General features: G+C 36.3%; 1 protein-coding gene across 1 annotated transcript; it reads right to left on the reverse strand.

Moving 5' to 3' along the window:
• Window positions 1-960: 960 nt before the first annotated feature.
• Window positions 961-15,953, reverse strand: FUNDC1 (FUN14 domain containing 1). Its single transcript, XM_016166669.2, has 5 exons — window positions 15,804-15,953; window positions 14,939-15,095; window positions 11,406-11,481; window positions 6,847-6,975; window positions 961-2,367 (listed from the first exon to the last, which is right to left on the reverse strand). Exons 1-5 carry the CDS (start codon window positions 15,829-15,831, stop codon window positions 2,290-2,292), a joined length of 468 nt encoding a protein of 155 aa, XP_016022155.1. The 5' UTR covers window positions 15,832-15,953; the 3' UTR covers window positions 961-2,289.
• Between the last annotated feature and the right edge of the window lie 3,499 nt (window positions 15,954-19,452).

Raw genomic sequence — 19,452 nt, forward strand, 5'->3', positions numbered from 1 at the left:
TATATTTCATTCATATTGCATATTAAAAATCATCTTTTCTTATGAAGGGGATGGGAAGGCTATAAGAACAAAAAATAAAAATCAGTCAAACTGTCCTTATATATCTTCCAAAGCCTAGACTACAAAGTACCTATATTCTATATATCCAAGTTTTAATACATCTTACAATCTTTTCATTCCAACCAAGCCCCACACCAAGTCCTTTCTGATGGAGCCTGATTCACTGGACTGCTGCACAGAGGTTTCCTACAGGTTGACACCAACTTTAGCACAATGATACACTTATCACAAGTGCCTCCACTCATTCATATTAACTGAATACCTACCACGAGTAAAGCATTACACAGCATGTGTCACAAGATAGTGACTAACACATAAAACTGCTTCAAATACTGTACAACATATTGGGGAAATGGTGCAGACATGAGGCAGAACAAGGCGTTCTAACAGAGAGGAGACAGTATGGAGGGCACTGATAATATTTTGCACTTTATACAAATATTTTCAAATGAATCAACAGATATTTGGAAATGTACAGGCAAAAATAAAGTGCTATCATTTTAAATTTTCATTCATATTTGGACTCTGAAAGTAGTTATTCCTATGACTCATTTGCACTAAATCATATGCCAGGTTCTATATTATTATATAACTTTTCATATAGGAATATTTTAGTCTCTATTTGAAGGCAGATATTTCTGTGTCCCCCTCCACTTTCCCAGTACATCATACACAGGACACTATAAATATTTCCAAAGTGAACTGGGCCAACTACTAGAGCTCCCTACAGTAGCTTGCCCCACTGTATCAGATGAAAGCATCATGCAGATATGGCACAAAGCACAGCCAAGGTTCTACCTAATGTAGAATATTTTTCCCTTTTAACTCCACAGCAATGAATAGCTAGGCAAGGCAGTAGAGAAAGCTCAAAGAAGAAATAACAAGTATTTATAAGCAAAATTATTTCATATTAAGAAAGTCTGTTTTATTTAGCATTATATCTGAGGCACGAATGAGAGTAAAGAAAAAAAAAATAATGAAGATCAATCCCACATTCAATTTTAAGGAGTCTTACAATAAGGAAAGCACACAGATTATAACCAATCTTGAAAGTATCAAATATCTTATTTTGACAATACACAAAATACACTAAGGGGACTTCCTATCAAAGGACACAGTCTGAATATCTGCAAAGTCTTTCCAGTCTGAAGACTCCAACACATGTTGTTCTGATGTTTTTCCCAGTTTTCCAACCTAGAACTCGATGGACAAAACAAACGATACAGAAAGCTTTTCTGGGCAAAGGAGCCTTGGAGGGAGTGTGATGGCAGGCAGCCCTGAGAATCAAGTCAAATGGCCTAGTGTTCAATCAACATAATGCTACCAAAAATGTGAAAGCCTTAGCACTTACATCTCAGACTAGATCAAGAAGACAATTCTCTTTAAGCTACAATTTCATAATTATATAGAAAAATCACTGTTTCTCAGGCAGCAAATTAATACTATAATACTAAGTATTTTAAGGTGATTTTTACCTCATTGTGAAGAAGGGGATAAAATAATAATTAGAATTTTTAGAAATGGAAAGGGAACCTTACTCAAAGTTAGTAAAATGAATCAGTGACCCAACTATATGTATCCTCAAAACAATTAGTTCTGCTCAGGCTGCCACGATAAATAAATTAATAAAAAAAATTAAAAGCTTATATACAAAGGAAATATATTTTTACAACTACAGACATCAAAAAAAGAAAAAGAGCTTTAAACATGTAATAGTTCCTTAGAAGAGCCTTCCTTAAAACTGTTTACTAGTGATTATATAAGCAAAGTACAAATTGCAGGGAAAAACAACCTAAAAATTGGTATTAAATCTCTTTAAGATCTTTAAATTCTACTATTTCTAAATCCTTCCATCAAAGGGCATTACAGCTCTTCAGTTGATTGTAAACATATCTTTAAACACAAGTCAGTCCTAAACAAGCTGTAATACAAACTTTTAATTATCGGCACTATACTATAAAGCACTATGAAGAACATCTGATTTAAATAAATGAGAGCTATATTTTGCTCAGGAATACTATTGTACACATACCATATAGGTTGTTTTACAGCAGATACTAGTTTACCAAACTTCAGATGACAAGAAACTAAATTGTGAGTTTGATGTTGTTCAGCTAGTTGTTTCTCATCGCCCTGGAGAGTCTTGCAGCGTGTAATGTTGAGAGCCCACCTTGTCGCCACCACTTTTCTTCTTACAGATGACTCCACTGTGGTAGAATATTCATATCCTTAAGATGCGAGGCCTAGCAAAAAGCCTCCCACAAATCCACTGGATATCACAATGTTCTGTTTGATAAATTCTGTTGCCTGAAACATAAAGTTAAGTTTAAACAAATATACTCTTAATTATGCTACAAAATGAGAGAACCTCAAAAACATTATCCTAAATGAAATAAGACAGACAAAAAAGGGCAAATGAAGTATGATTCCACTTACATGAACAGTCAAAGCCATTGAGACAGTAAACAGAAGACAGGTTACCAAGGGTTAGGGAGAGGGGGTTAACTGTGGGAGTTATTACTTAATGGTAAGAGTTTCTGTTTGGGATGATGAAAAAACTCTGAAAAAGGATGGTGGTGATGGCTGCACGAAAATTTGAATGCACTATTTGCGAATAACTGTGCATCTAAAAATAGTTAAAATATTAAGTTTTATTATGTATATTTTACCACAGTAAGAAAAACAAAATAAAAAATTTAAAAATACTCTTAATTATTGAATCTGGAATGTTTTTAGTAGTTTTCCTCAATTCAATAAATAGTGAGCAAAAATTCTTAAGTACCTACTATAGCAGGTGCCAACCACCAAACAAAATGCCAGGGTTGTCCATTATAAACTAAAGAGCCTAGAGTACCCAGCCAAGCCCAGTAAGTTTCTTGGCTATTAAGATTATAGGTATATTTAACAGCTACTGAGAGCCTACTCTGTGCCAATCATTGTTATAAGCCCCAAAGCTATAGCCAAGCAATAATCTCAAAGATAAAAAGAAATCTACCTATAGTGCATGCATAAATGGTCCATTCAGCAAGTTATTAATACAGATTATGTAATAAATTCCCACAGCATGCACAATGATATTTACTAACAATCCACTTAGCCAGTAAGAAAAATGTGCATAATCAAAAAAAAATACTACATCAATAAAAAAGTTTAACCCAAATAAAATCACGAAGCAATTAGACAAAGCCAAACTGTGAGATATTCTGACTAGATGCTTCACAAATGTGTCATGAAAGACAGAAAAACAAAACAAAAACCCAGATGAAGTGATTGTTCAAGATTAAAGATTTCAAAAACATGACAACCAAATGCAATAAATAATTTTCGATTACAGAAAAAAGGTATTAAAGATATTTTGTGAAAACTGAAGAGGAGGTAATACTTCCTAACTCATCTTATAAGGGCAATATTACTCTGATACTAAAATCTAGCAAAGATAACACAAAAAAGAAAACTACACACCAATATCTCTCATGAACACAGATGCAAAAAGCCTAAATAAGACACTAGTGAACTGAATACAGCAATATATCAAAAAGATTATACACCACGACCAAGTGGGCTTCATCCTAGAGGCACAGGATAGTTCGACATAGGCAAATCGATTAATGTGATACACCACATAAACAAATAAAAAATAAGAATCACATTATCATATCGATAGATGCAGAAAAACCTTCGACAAGATACACCATCCATTTATGATCAAAACACTTAACAAAATCGGTATAGAAGGAAAGTACCTTAACATAATAAAGGCCATCTATGACAGACCCTCGGCCAACATTATACTTAATGGTGAAAAACTAAAAACCTTCCCTCTAAGATCAGGAACAAGGTAAGCCTGTCCACTATCGCCACTCTTATTCAATACATATAACACTGGAGGTCCTGGTGAGTGCAATCAGGCAAGAGAAAGACATAAAAGGCATCCAAATAGGAAACGAAGAAGTCAAGCTGTCACTATCTGCAGATAACATGATTCTCTATATAGAAAATCCTAAGGACTCCATAAGAACACTACTAGAAACAATAAGCAAATATAGTAAAGTTTCTGGATACAAAATCAACATTCAAAAATCCATAGCGTTCCTATACTCTAATAATGACATGTCAGAAAAAGAGTAGAAAAAATAATTGCTTTTTGAATTGCAACAAAAAGAATAAAATACCTAGAATAAATTTAACGAAACATGTGAAGGACTTATATAATGAAAACTATAAGATCCTATTAAAAGAAATCTAAGAAGATACAAAGAAATGGAAAGATATTCCATGTTCTTGGGTTGGAAGAACCCACATAGTTGAAATGACCATATTACCTAAAGCATTTAATGCAATCCCCATCAAAATCCCATTGGCATTTTTTAAGGAAATAGAACAAATATCATCAGATTTGTATGGAAGCACAAAGATCCCCAAATGACAAAGCCATTCTGAAAAAAAAAGAACGAGCCTGGACGCATCACTCTGCCCGAACTCAAATTATACTACAAAGTGACAGTAATCAAAACGGCATGGAATTGACAGAAAAACAGAAACGCGGACCAGTGGAACAGAATCAAGAGTCCAGAAGTAAACCCATAATTATATGGGCAAATAATTATTGACAAAGAAGCCAAAAACATTCAATGGAGAAAGGAAAGCCTCTTCAATAAGTGGTGTTGGGAAAACTGGAAAGTCACCTGCAAAAGAATGAAACTGGACTGTTGTCTATCACCACACATCAAAATTAACTCGAAATGGATCATGGACCTGAATATAAGACCTGAAACAATACAAGACATAGAAGAAAACATAGGAACTAAACTCAAGGACCTTGGACTTAAAGAGGATTTTATGAATTTGACCTCAAAAACAAGGGAAGTAAAGGCTAAAATAAATGAATGGGACTCCATCAAACTAAAAAGCTGCTGTTCAGCAAAAGAAATCGTCAACAAGATAAAGAGTTAACCATCCAAATGGGAAAATATATTTTCAAGCAACGCCTCCAATAAAGGCCTAATATCCAAAATATACAAAGAACTCATACAACTCCATGACAACAAAAAAACAAGTGGTCCAATCAAAAAATGGGCAGAGGACATAAACAGACACTTCTCCCTAAAGGACATACAAATGGTCAACAAATATTTGAAAAGATGCTCAACATCACTAACTATTAGGGAAATGCAAATCAAAACCACAATGAGATACCATCTCACACCTGTTAGAATAGCTATAATCAACAGGACAAGTAACAAATGTTGGAGAGGGTGCGGAGAAAAAGGAACCCTCATACACAGCTGGTGCAACTGCAAATTGGTACAGCCACTATAGAAAACAGTATGGAGCTTCCAAAAAAAAACTAAGAATTGATGTACAGCAATTGATGGTCCAGCAATCCCTCTACTGGGTATTTACCCCAAGGACTTGAAAATCCATATCTAAAAAGATATTTGCACACCGATGTTCATAGCAGCATCGTTCACAGTATCCAGGACATGGAAGCAACTGAAATTTCCTATGATAGATGACTGGCTAAAGAAGCTGTGGTACATATATACAATGGAATACTACTCAGCTATAAGAGATGAAATACTGCCATTTGTGACAACATGGATGGACCTCGAGATAATCATGCTAATGAAATAAGCCAGACAGAAAAAGTTGAAAATCACATGATATCACTTATATGTGGGATATAAACCTAAAAGCAACAGATCAACAGGATAAACAAACAGAGACTCATGGACAGGGACTAAGACTAGTGGTTACCACAGGAGTAGGGGTAGGGCGAGGGGGGAGGTAGATGGGACAAAGGGGGTCCAATATGTGGTGACAGAAAGAAATCTAACTATGGGAGGTGAACACACAGTGTAAACATATATTTGCCTTACTGTTAAAGTGTACGGCTGAAACTTATTGGATTTCATTAACCAATGTCATCATAAAAAGAAATTAATTTTTTTAAAAAAGATTTTGTGAAAAAATTCTTAATGTGGACTGTATATTAGGAAATATTATATCATGTTAAATATTTGGGGATTAATAAGGGTAATAGTAGTTGTATAGGAGAATATCCATACTCAGGAGATAAGTGCTAAGTATTTCAGCATGAAAAGTCATAATGCCTTAAACAGTTTAGAAAAAGAAAAGTGAAAATCTCACACACATACACATATGTATACAAATAAATACATATACACACAGAGATAAAGCAAATGCTACAAAATGTGAACAATTTAGTGAATAGATGAAGAATATATGAGTATTGACTTTCTATTTGTGTTTCGATTTTGCAACTGATTTGAAATTTTTCAAAATAAAAAGTGAGAGAACTAAAAGGATAGAACAAAAATAAAGACAAAGGAGTACTCAATTCAATTCTAAACATAGTACCAGAAGAAAATAGACAAACTATACATTAAAAACATTAATAAAACTAATATAGTTATAAAATATACACATTTTAAAAACTTTCACCTCAAGGAAAAAATAGGTAGTTTTAGTTTTACCATACCTTGTCTACACATATACACATTTGTAAAAGCAGAGGAAAAATTCTGGACAAATAATGTTATCAGCTATATGCAAATAAAAGTAGGTGAGAGAAAGGGAGAGAAAATTACATTAACTACTACCCCCCAAAAATGATAAATTTAGATGGTACCTTGATCCCAATTTTTAACCCTCTGGACATGACCAAAAACATCAATTTCTTTAAAAGATAATCCCCAGTCACATTTTCTGTAAGCCAGACCCATCAAAAAAAATTAAAAAGAAGCAAAATGTACATTGTCTTACTTCTTCAATTATGTTGTTGATTTCAGGTGCTGCCTTATTTGCTCGTTTCTTAATCTGTCTTTTTGCTTTGTTTACACCTTTTTCAACTTTCTTCCAGTCGATCTGCACATAGCCACTGTGACTAGCAATCTATAAAAATGTAATAAAAATAGTTAATTCTAAACCAACTAGGTTGTTAATGAATCTATTAACCAGGAATATATGAACAGATTTTGGAAAATCTATGAAGCTTAGAGGTGAGAAATCACAATTCATTTACTAATTCATTCACTTAACAGATACTGAGTGCCTACTCCATGTACCAAGCACTGTTCCAGGCCCCCAAGCTATAGCCAAGAACAAGAGAGCATAAGTCTCCAACCTCAGAGAACTTCAGGTCCATTATGGAAAACGGACATTAAGCAAAAATAATTACTTAGATGTGATGAACACCAATAAAAAAAATTATATTAGAGGGATCATTTTATAAACTATATAAATATCTAACCAATGTACTGTATACTTGAAACTAACAAAATAAAATTTTAAAAAATTATAGTATGATGGGAAAAGATTTCAAAAATTATATTATAACTGTACTATAATTCTATCATAACTTTTGGAATTTAGTAATTAGCTAAAAAGACACATTATCAAAATTATACAGCTAATAAAAAAGCACTTTTATTTAAAAAATGTTTAATTACAAGAGATCAGAAGTGGATAAGTTATTAGGTCACTAAAGCAATCCAAAGTAGTTTGATAAAGACTCTTCACTAGATCTGACTACTTAAATTAAGACTAATTTAGAATATAAAAGAAATATGCTCCACGTAAGTTTCATGCCATAAATCCTTTTAATAAAACTATAGCTAAATGCCTATTAACCATAAGAAAAAGTCTCATGGTACTACTGAGACACTGAAAAATCTGAACAGGCACAACAGTATGTGTGTAAGCCAGTACAGTTAGTTAGTCCCTCCAAACAATAAAATCAAAATATAAAGAATCACATAAGTAGTAAAGAATTAGGCTTTGTATCACTTCTACCAAACTTAGGTTTTCTTTATAATCTTTTAATGCATCCCTTTGACTATTAACCACACAGAAAACACTTCAAATAATTAAAACAGCTGATTTTATATAAACAGGTTAGAAGTCATAGGCTCCATTTTCACTGTGAATGACTACATAAAAGAACTTACTACATTTCTTCCTGTATTTATTTACTATCACTTCAAACTCTTTCCTCAGCAAAATAGTGGTGATTAGATCAAATGGCAAGTGAAAGCTTTTCCAGGCAGTAGTTGACATAGTAATTGGGTCACAGGCATGGAGATGACGATGAACCCTAGTGACTCTCCCATAGATAGCGACTATAAGCCCTGGTTAAAATACAAGAGCTCAATACTTAACAAAAGCAAGCAGATTTTGAAGAGGAGTTGAAATTTGTAGGTAGGGTAACAAATATAAGGTGAGTTGCCCATTTTTCTGGCTTTATCCTGAGGGCGGGATGCAGTTGCAGGATGGATAACACTTCAATAGAAAATATGCCATCTTTCTAGACTGAAGAACCAGAGGACAGAGCCCAGGACAATAACAACTACCAAAACAAACAGAGCTAAAGAAGGGGAATCCCAAATTCTATATGTAAACTCTGTCCAAATCATGAACCACACATTCATGGGGCAGAACCAAGCATTCTGGCTAAGGATAAAAGAAACTGAGATTTGAGCTGCTACCCACCACAGGTAAAATAAGTTTACAATTTGAGTCTAACCGAGTTAATTGCCTGCTGAAATCAAAACATCAACACACTTCAGAGAAATAAAACAATCCAGAGTCTCTACAATATAACACTGCCGATGCCCAGGATAAAATCCAAAGTGATTTGATAAAAGAGAAAATATGGCCTAGTCTCAAAAGAAAACAAAGAGATGCCAACCCTGAGATGACCCAGATATTGAAATTATAAGAACTTTCAAACAGCTATCATAACTACGTTCAATCAGGTAAACAGAACTATGCTTGTAAGTAATAAAAAGATAAGAAATCTCACCTGAGAGACAGAAAAATATGAAAAGAACCAAATGGAAATTCTAGAATTGGAATATACAATATCTGAAATAAATGCACTGGATAGACTTAATGGCAGAAGGTAGACAACAAAAAGGCAAAGAGTCAGTGAATTTGAAGCTACATCACTAGAAATTATACAGTCTGGAAAAAAAAAGATTGAAAAAATAAATGAACAAAGCTTTAGGACATTATCAAAATGCCTAACATGTATGTGATCAGAGTCAAGCTCAGAAGGAGAGGAGAGAGAGGAGGGAACAAACATTTAAAGAAATAATAGCTAAAACCTTCCCAAACATGGTTAAAGATATAAATTTACAGATTCAAGCAGCTCAGTGAAGTCCAGGTAATGATACTCAGAATGTGTGAGTGGGGGGTGAGGAGAAGTATCAAGTGTGTGTTGGGGGCGGGGGGGGGGGGACGTGGCACAGTGTTTAATAAGTGATAGCTAAATTCTCATATTCCATACTGGGAAATCAACAGTTAATACCTCAAACTGATATATCAAGAAATGTCCAATTAACTTGTTATTTTTACAAAAAGATAAATACCTTAAAAGTCAGCTAGCTAAAAATTCAAAGTGGTTCCTTCAAGAGGAGGGAAAAATGGGTGGAGGTAGTGAGAATGGCAGAATATTACTCTAATCTGCAACAAGCCTTGTACATGTGTTTGACTCTTTGAATCATGGACATATACAACTCCAGAAAAATAAATTTAAAAGATTTACATACCACTATCTATTTTAAGATGGCAGTGTGATAAATACCTACTGAAAAACACGTAAATATTGAGTTACTAGAAAAATTTTAAGGTCTAAATAAACTAATATTTATCTTTAAATATAAGTAAATATAACAAAATTATGAAAGTGGGCCAAAACAATATGAGGCAATTACCCTTAAAGCCATTTGTTACTCTTATTTCCTCTGTTACCTTCTACTGAGTTTTCAATGTCAGTCATGTTTGTGGGAAAAAAACGGTTTGATGCAAACAAGTCACCTGTTCTTTTGCTTAGTGACTTCAAAAAAATATGTGGACTAGGCCCAAAGAAGTAGAAGGTAGCAATGTGGAGTACATATTGCGTGGTCTGAAATGGACTTCTGAAAAACTGACACACAGAGTGGATTGCAATATATAATTTTCAGTATTCTGTGAACATTTCAGGAAACTCTACTTCAGTCCAGTACCCCTTTCCACTAAACAGAAATGACAACTGAGTTTTCAAACAGCTATAGAATTAAATATCTTAATTCTTGATAAGTCTATAAATATTTTAATTCTTGATTCTATATAAACACAAGTCAAAATCAGCTTAAATAAAATTCTCTTGTATACCAATGCTGGTATATTCACCCAAAGGACTAAATTTAGATATTAACCATATTCCTTTTTACCTCTTACCACAAGTAGTAAGCAATTACACCTAATAATGCCATCAACAGAAAAAAAATTTTTTTTAAGAGTTGTTTAATAAACAAATCAAAATCTGTGCTTAACACATACAAATCCCATCCCTTTGGACTTTAGGCAACAACACTAGTTATTAAATGATCGATAACTTAGGTGCTGAAGTCAGATTTTGGTTGCTATGATCATCAATAATTTTTAAAATCTGGCACAACTGACAGTTCTCTATATCTTCAAAATTGTTGCTAACATTCATTCTCAGAGATTTTCAATTTCAGGGAACGATATTTTTGGACAAATATGTGGCAAACAGGCATGAATGCCAGATAACATCCTGACAAACAACCTCTAACAGCAAAACATTTTTAAATCTTAGAGGAACATGTATGAAACTAAAATTTCGAATCTACCTGCCACAGAAATAGGATTATGGATAATTTTTTAAACTCAATTTTCCACTTTCTATATTATTATGGTTCCCTACTTTTAAAAAGCCTGTTTGAAATTGCTAACAGCAATTTCCTCTGGGAAGGAAAACTGATGGCTAGGAAACAGGAAACGGAAAAGAGACCTTTTGAATTTTATATACTGTGCGTGTGAATTTTAAATGCATGTTTAAAATGGTCAGGATGAGTAGGTTTATATTATTGATGAAATGTTTACTTTGCTAAGGAGATGCTTCAAGGGAAATTTAGGTAAGTAATAAAAAAAATGAGATAACTCAAATTTTAAGTTTGTTTTTTAATAACTGGGATCATATTCTGCTTAAAAAACTTAGAAGCATTTAAATTGTCTTTCATGATAGATACCAACTTTCAAAACTCATTTTATTTTTTCCATAAACTGATGCCTAAAAGAAAAATTCCATCATCTATTAAAATACACAGGGGTGAAGTGGCTAAAACTTGACTTTCTCAGTTCCCTAGGACTGCATATATAAACAGAGGCAAGGAACTAAAGTGTTTTTTACTTTTATTAAATTTATTGGGATGACATCGGTTAATAAAATTATACAGGTTTCAAGTATACAATTCTATAATACATCATCTGTATAGTGCATTGTGTGCACTATACAAGGAACTGAAGTTTTTACATACCTGCAGGAGAAGAAAGCCACCACCTACTGCAGTTGCTGCAAGTTTTCCAACTTTCTGAAACAAAAATCCTGCACACCTTTTAGTGAAAGAAATAAGAAAAGATGAGATCAATGATGTACTCGACTGTCTTCTACTTTTCATTACTTTCCTAATAGAATCTTAACATCTTCCCATTTCTGCTCATTTCCCCTACCTGCTCAGAAACCCCCAGTGCTCCTTTTCAGTTATATAAGCTACTCAAAAGTACACAATCTAAGTTGTCTGAGATGTACGCTTTAGGAATGAAAAGAAAAGGAGGGAAATTTACAGGAAATAAAAATTGGCTGCCGAAACTGAACGTTGAATATTCAGGGATTCCTTATACTTTCTTCCATATTTCTAAAGTTGAAATTCCCCGTAATAGAAGGGATTTGTTTTGTGTAATATAGTCAAGATGTTCTACACACCTAATTCTCCCCCATGCTACCCAAACCTTCTGCTCCAAACCAATTAGTTTCCAAATCGGTCATCACTGTTGGTTGCTCAAGCTATTAATCTCCCTGTTTCTAGGGGTTTCCACCTAGCTCTACACTATCTAAAGCTTTTCTATCCTTTAAGATCCAGCTGGAATTCCATCTCATCGCTTCCTGACCTACATCTGTATGTATCTCTATATTAAACTCATTTTGCCTCATCTATCCTGAATGTCACCCCATACTCCTTTTGTGATTCTTTTCCTTCAGTGAGCTCATACATACCCTTCAGTATTCCAGATCCATCGTGTGCATAAGAATCTTGCTAACTCTAGCCTTCTGTACTGGGTTAGTGGCCCCCAAAATTCATGCCATTCCCAGAACTTCAGAATGTCACTTTATTTAAAAGGTTACTGCAGATGTAATTTAAGATGAGGCTATACTGGAGTACGGTGGGCCTTAAATCTAATATGACTTAATCCAGTATGTTACAGAGACACACAGAGGGGAAAAAATGGCCATGTGATGGCAGGACAGAGACTGTACTAAGTCTACAAGCCAACAAAAGCCAGAGATTGCTGGCAACCACCAGAAGTTATATGAGAAGCATAAAACAGATTCTACCTCTGAGCCTCCAAGAAGAACCAACCCTGCCAACACCTTTCAGACTTCTAGCTCCCAGACCCGTGAGAGAATAAATTTCTTTTGTTTAAAGCCACCTAGCTGTGGTACTTTGTTACAACAGCCCTAGGAAACTAATATGCCTTCATAAATGAAAAATTTACATTTCCAATCACATGATGAACTGCTCCAGTACCCAGAACCACATACAGGCATACCTTGTTTTGTTGCGCTTCACTTTACTGCACTCCACAGATGTTGCATTTTTTACAAATTGAAAGCAATACCCTCCACTAGCAAAAAGATTACCACTCTCATTGTTGTGGTGGTCTGGAATGGAACCCATAATATCTCTGAGGTATGCCAGTATTCAAAATGCCCCAAAACAAACATTATCTTTCCAACCAAACCAACTGCTGCTAAGCTCCCAATTTGAAAGTGATAGTACCATTCTCTACACTTGCCACCTCATATTCATCTCACACTCTGCTTCTTCATCATCTTCAGGGTCCAACTAATTACCAATTCTATATACTCTATCTTGAAAACATTTGACTCATCTTCTTTGCACTCTCAAAGGCATCATTACCTTGTTCCCAGACCACACTAAGTAATCTTCCATACCCTCTAACAAATCTTCACACCTCCCCTCTCTCCTAGCAACCACTCATCCTAACATGCTTTAATTTATTGTTAAAAAAAACCTACAACTACCTATAGCTAAATATAATCACAGCCTCCTCATGTCCTGAATTTGTCTGAATTGTTAACTAGCTAGGTTAATGTCTATTAACGATTCTTTCTTAATGTATGCCACAACAGTACATCTACTTATACCCTAAGAAAACTGCAAAAATTTACCACACTGAATCTAAACTCATTGCAACAAATCACTTGTGTAGTACGAGTTCTATTACACAGTTCCTGGGCCAACACCTGGCTATTATCCAAATATGTGTATTACTATAAAGATCATGTTCCTCAGTAGAGAAGTCAGCAACAAAGGCTCTGAAAAGGGAGTGGAGGAGGCAAGCAACAGCCAGGTTTCCATAATATCCCAGGGAACATGCTCCACAAGCACATCTGTCCTTTGCTTGATGGCGTGAGCCACTAAAATGAACTTCCTAACTTCCCCTGCTCTGTCTCTAGGCTCTCCAAGCAAACTTCTTCCAACTATGGGGCTTCTCATCAAGTTTGACTTACAAGGAGAAAACACACAATGATTTAATTCTATTGCTCAATTATTTTTTAGTCTCTTTTAATATGGGATTTAGGCCCTGACCCACATTAACTAATCACCCATGACACCAAATTGTGAGCTTATTTAAGCAGAAAACCAGACCCTGAATTATGGGGATCAAGGTACAACCGACCTATGGGGAATCACCTGAATAACCAGGTCCCTAACCAAGCATCTCTCTTTTAATTGCAGGCTTTTTCCATAAACAGCATTAATAGGCATGCATCATGAATAAATACTACACCTCTGCATCAAAGAACCGTCACAATGAATATTTATACCATAAAATGGCATTTACAAAAAGGCATAGGAGTGCATCTTTGTTCTAAAGTATGTGTAAAATACAAATTTAAAAAATTAATGTTATACTTATCAAGTATGTAAATATTTAAATTAATATAAGATGAATTTAACTTAAAATCTAAGAAAAAATGATTATGCACAAGGTAAGCACCCACATCAACTTCAAAAATTCTCTATGGTCATGAACATTTTCAAAATAAAGGGTCAAACTTGTTTCTGACCCTTGTTATTTGGCTTATCTTTTATTTTAAGAATAACAGAATTAGATTTATAGTAGCAATTATGTAATTATGTGGTCTGAAATGTTAACAGGTTACGTTAATGCTTATTAACCATTTAATGTACCCCACAATATTATTAGTTAGCAATCAGCCCTTTAATTTCAACAGAGGCTCAATGTTCTACAACTCTTCAAGTATACAATCCTACTAGCCCACAAAAATCAACAGAATCATCTGTATCACAATAACTTTTACTGAGAATTTTACACTGCTCTCTCCAGTGCAGACAATCCTGGACACCAGTTCTACTATGGGAGTTCTCATGGGTTTTTCCAGTTGTTAGCAGTGAACAAGTAAAATATATAATTAACTCTATCTATTTCTTCTTCTTTACTACCACTGAATCAGACCCACCATATTTGCTAAATTTGAGAAGGGGTTAAATACATAAAGAATCAAAGGAAGGGTGAGGAAGGAAGAGTGGAATAGTGGTGGGCACAGGGGAGGGAAAGCACCAAAACACAACAGTCTCTGTGTATAGATTACACTAATCATATCACACAGAAAAGCCTCCAGGTAGAACTCATCTAGGATTAATAGTGTAAACCCACTGAGTGAGCACAGTAACTGTCCCATGCACAAAAGGGCAGCAGTCAGGCTCCAAATGAAATGTGATGCAAAAGATGTTGTTCTCACCAGCCAGTCACTCCACCCATTACAATCTGGGTGGCTACTGAGTATTTTTCTACCATAGGTCCAGAACTGTGGCCAAACACTCGATTCCACCAGTGGTTTCTTCTTGCATACTCAGTTAAATCCAACACTTCGTAAGATTCGTCATCACTTTCATATTCTTCAAAATACAAAATGGGAAAAATAAACTTAGAGTCAACCGAAAGTCAGAAACGTACTATACAATTTTTATCTGCTACATACAACTCACTGTCACTTCTGGACTACAGCTGAAAATACCCAGATGAAAACATTCAGAATTTGTTACATATAATCCCTGGCACTAGGGCCTCGAGTAAAGGGTCTAGCATTCCCTTTCCAAAGGCCCAAGGCCAGCCTGGGGAGTCCAAGCCACGGACAGCTCACAGTTACACAGCAGCAAGGGGTTACCCCAAAAATCTCAATACGGTCAGATCAGTTTCACAGAATGAAGGATCACCCCCAAATCTCAGTAGGGCCAGGGCCAGAGCAAGATCCATTTCATTAGTGGGAGAAAGAGGAGATCCTCCTCTGACAGAATCAGTTAGAGGTTCAGCAAAAAGAAATCACTTCGTAGTTAAGACTGAAAAACATGTTTGAAGATGAAAATGAAGGGCCAGAGGTGAAGGTAAGGCCCGAGAAGGGCTGGGCTATGGGCGGGTGTCGCACTTCCCCTAAGTTCCGCAGAGAAGAATGCCTAGATCCGAGGGGGTGCTCAAAAGGGCTGCCTCAAAAAAAAAAAAAAGGCCCCAGGAACCATGGTGGGCAGGGAAATAAAGAGGCGCCCCGGGAGCAAGGTCGAGACCTGTGAGCCGCGTCTTAGATACTACTTCGGGCCCCGGCCGCTCACCTTGGGGAGGGGGATTCCGGGTCGCCATGATACCTCCGGCGGCCTGTATTGAGGGTGGTCCCCGCCCACCCTGCCTCTCCCCACTACTTTAAGAGCCGCTCTAGGCCCAGGCGGAAGTCTATGGTCTCTTTTTTCCTCCTCCTTCTCCTCCTCGTAGCGCGATATCCTGTCCCCGCCCTCTTCTCTCAGCGTATGGTCTTCCGCGCAAGCGCAAGACTCGGGGTGGGGGGGCGGAGGAGGGAAGTAGGAGAGCCGCCCCGCGAGAACTTGTGGGAGCTGTAGTTTGTTGCCCTCTGCAACTCTGGCTTCCTGCCCCCACCCCCTAGAATTTCCACTTCCTAAATTGTTGTTAGCTTTCAAAGAGCCTCAGGGCTGGAGGCTTCATCGCATGATGGTATAAAGCGAAAACAAGCATGGCATTTTGAACACTACGGCAATTCAAACCTTTGAGAAAAAAGGCTCTCAAAAAGAGATTAAGAGAAACCCAGTTCACAGTGTCCTAAGAAGGCAACTCCAACGGGTGGAAAATTTTTCTAACGTGCTGCTGATGGGAATTGGAACTTTTTTATCCACTCCCTCTCCACACGTTTCCTGCTAGTAACCCGAGGGAGGTAGAGAACAGCCTAGGAACTGACCTGACTCGAGTTATTCCAGAATCATTTTATTTTATTTTATTTTAAGAATCATTTTATTTGAATCTGACAAAAGAATGAGGTCAAGTTCTAAAAGCCCCACAGATTTTGTAGAATGAAAAACCGTGATCACTAAGCAGCTAACTCAGGTTCACATAAACCAGCCCCCAAACTTGTTTTGAACTTGCATTGTACCTGCATTTGCTATACAATTAAAATAGCCCTCTCAGTGTTTGTTGTAATGGAAAAACAAGTTCTCATACAGGTTGCATTACATAAAATATTGACTTAGAAAATCACATGTAACTTTTCAAATCCTGGAGCTTTAAATGCAAGGGTTGATTCTCTGAAGTTCCTCAGCCTGTGGACCCCAAAATGTAATTCTAAGACTGGCTGGAGATGTTAGTATTCAAAGACAATTACTTTGTATAAGATTTCACTTTTCAAAAATAAAACAACTTTAAGGGACACAACCTCAGATGTCCTCACTGAAATATTTTTCCGAAAGTTACAAATTTGAGTTCATACACTCCTTACTTCCCATTGCCCACCTAATGAGATGCTTACAAGTAGAGAAATAGCAAATTATGAGCCATTGAAGAGAAAGGAGAAAAACAAGACAAATTACAAATTGAAAGAGCAAAATGTATGGTTGACTGGGCCAATGACATCCAAATGACACTTTCATATACTTCTAGTAATATCTGCCAACCACAGAAAGAAGTCTAGTTAAGGAGAAATTAGGGAGAAAATGGAAATAAAACACTGCCCCGAAGATGCCAAAGAATAGACCTCTGTATTTAAGTTATATCCTATTACCCTGAAAAGAATGTACCTGCCCAAAAGGACTCCTCATGGTTAATTGGGTTCAAATTCATAGCAAGAGTCTAGCAGCCATTGTTTACAAAGATCCCTAATACACGCTGCATTTCACAGAAAAGCTGCCCTGAAATACCTGCCTCCTGTACTGCATTCCTGCTATCTGATCAGACCCTTATAAAGGAACTCCTAGACTGGTAAATCAGCCATTGGGCTGAAGAGATGACCCGGCCAACTGGGGCTGGCAGCTATATTCTCATTTGCATATTCACTAACCGATCAGAGCAGCTCCACTTCAATCAATCTGGTCAGCGCTATTTGAACCAAGCAAACAGTGAGGATTTGGAGTCCTCATTTACATAGTAATGAACCAATCAGAAACCAGGGGGAGGCGCTGTTCTCTAAATAAGCCAGCTTCTTCTCTCCCTCGATGGAGGTCACTTTCAGTTTCCATCAAAGATTGTATTTCCCCGGCTGGAGCTGCAACACCAGAGCTATAACACCAAGGTCTCCTCACCCACACTGCCTCACAGCCATGCTGTTCCACAACCATGTGGTTCCGTGAGATTGAGTTATCTCACACTGTACTATTACACAGCTGAGCTATTTCACAATTGAGCTGCTTTCACTGAATAAAGTCTCTTCCCTCACTGCACACCAAATTGGGAATTCCTGTTGGCGTCGAATTGATGACAACAAGCTTCAGCTGTCAATACAAAAATCAATTAAAAGGCAATCATTTCTCTAAAGGCCTTGAGGGACGAGAAGGAACTTTTTAATGCTCTTCCCTTCCTTCTTACAGTAATATGCCCTTGCCATTACCTTAAAGAAGTTGGTTGTATAATGTTGTTCTAAATGTGAATTTTTGTCTTACCCAGTAGAGAAAAGGCTATCATTTTGTCAGCTCAATGTTAAATGGTTTATTGTTTAAATTGTATACACAAACATTAATAGGCTCTATGATCCTCCTGGTGGGTTCAAGTGGGTGATTTTTTATAAATTCCCATTTTAAATAGTGTATTTTTTTTCCAGTCAGCACTAAAAAACATTTTCATTGTGAACACATTTATCTACAACTGTACCAAAACATAATTTGGGTAGTCTCCAACTTTTCAATGGGTAGTGTTCCAAAAGTTTATGAGTAACTTATTTGAAATAGAGAACATTTTCTATTTATTTCATAATGAAGCTGTAATAAAACTATTCCTTTCTGATCTCCACCTTTCTTCATTGTCTTTGGAAACCTCATTTGTTTAAAACAATTTAGACAGAATTCAGAAAAACAAAAGGCAGACAAAACAAACAGAAGAGCATTTCACACTCCCTGGGCAACCTAATCTCCCCCAGTGGCTGGACTGTCACTCCCTACTAGATATCTGCATTTGAATGACCTACAAATTTAACAAATTTAAACCAGCTCTACATTATCCTTGAAGCTACCCAAAAGAACAATAACGAATTCAGTCACTTCTTTTTCCCTTCCCTTTTCTCCCACAGTTAAACAGTCATTTATCATGTACTTGCAACTATCTAGGCTGTGACATCCATTCTCACTGCAATGGCCTCTCAATTGGCTTCTTTCTACATTCTCTTGCCTCTCCCAATCCCACCCCAATCCAATCTATTCTGTCACTAGATCTTCCCTACTAAAACCTGACTGCAGTTGACCCTTGAACAACACACGTTTGAACTGCACAGGTCCACTTATACGCTGATTTTTTTCGATAAATACTGTAAATATATTTTCTCTTCCTTATAATTTTCTTAATAACATTTTATTTTCTCTAGCTTACTTTTGTTTAAGAGAAAAACCACAGGCCCAAAACAGCATCGCTAGTCCTTAAAGCCCGTGATAGCGAACCTAGATTTAATACCTGAACTAATTGAAGTTTCTTTGTTCCTTTTTTCTTTCTTTCTTTCTTATTTTTCTCAGGCGAGGCAACCGTTGGTTAACCTCACAGATTGCAAGGACCTTGTCAGTTTACAATCCTTAATTTTTATATTTTTTACACCTACAGCACCCGGTCCTCCTAGGTAGTCTCCCATCCAAGTACTAACTGTTAAGAGTGTGGTTCTAGGCAAAGATATGCTAAAGGCCAACTTCTGCTTCTGTAATCTGTTTACTTGTCTGATGTTAACCAGGGTGTGGTTCTAGGCTTTATAAACTGCCTCTTTTGGGAGCTCAGGGCTGATCTCTA

The sequence above is a fragment of the Rousettus aegyptiacus genome, unplaced genomic scaffold, assembly GCF_014176215.1.
Source record: "Rousettus aegyptiacus isolate mRouAeg1 unplaced genomic scaffold, mRouAeg1.p scaffold_m13_p_9, whole genome shotgun sequence".
NCBI classification, from domain to species: domain Eukaryota; kingdom Metazoa; phylum Chordata; class Mammalia; order Chiroptera; family Pteropodidae; genus Rousettus; species Rousettus aegyptiacus.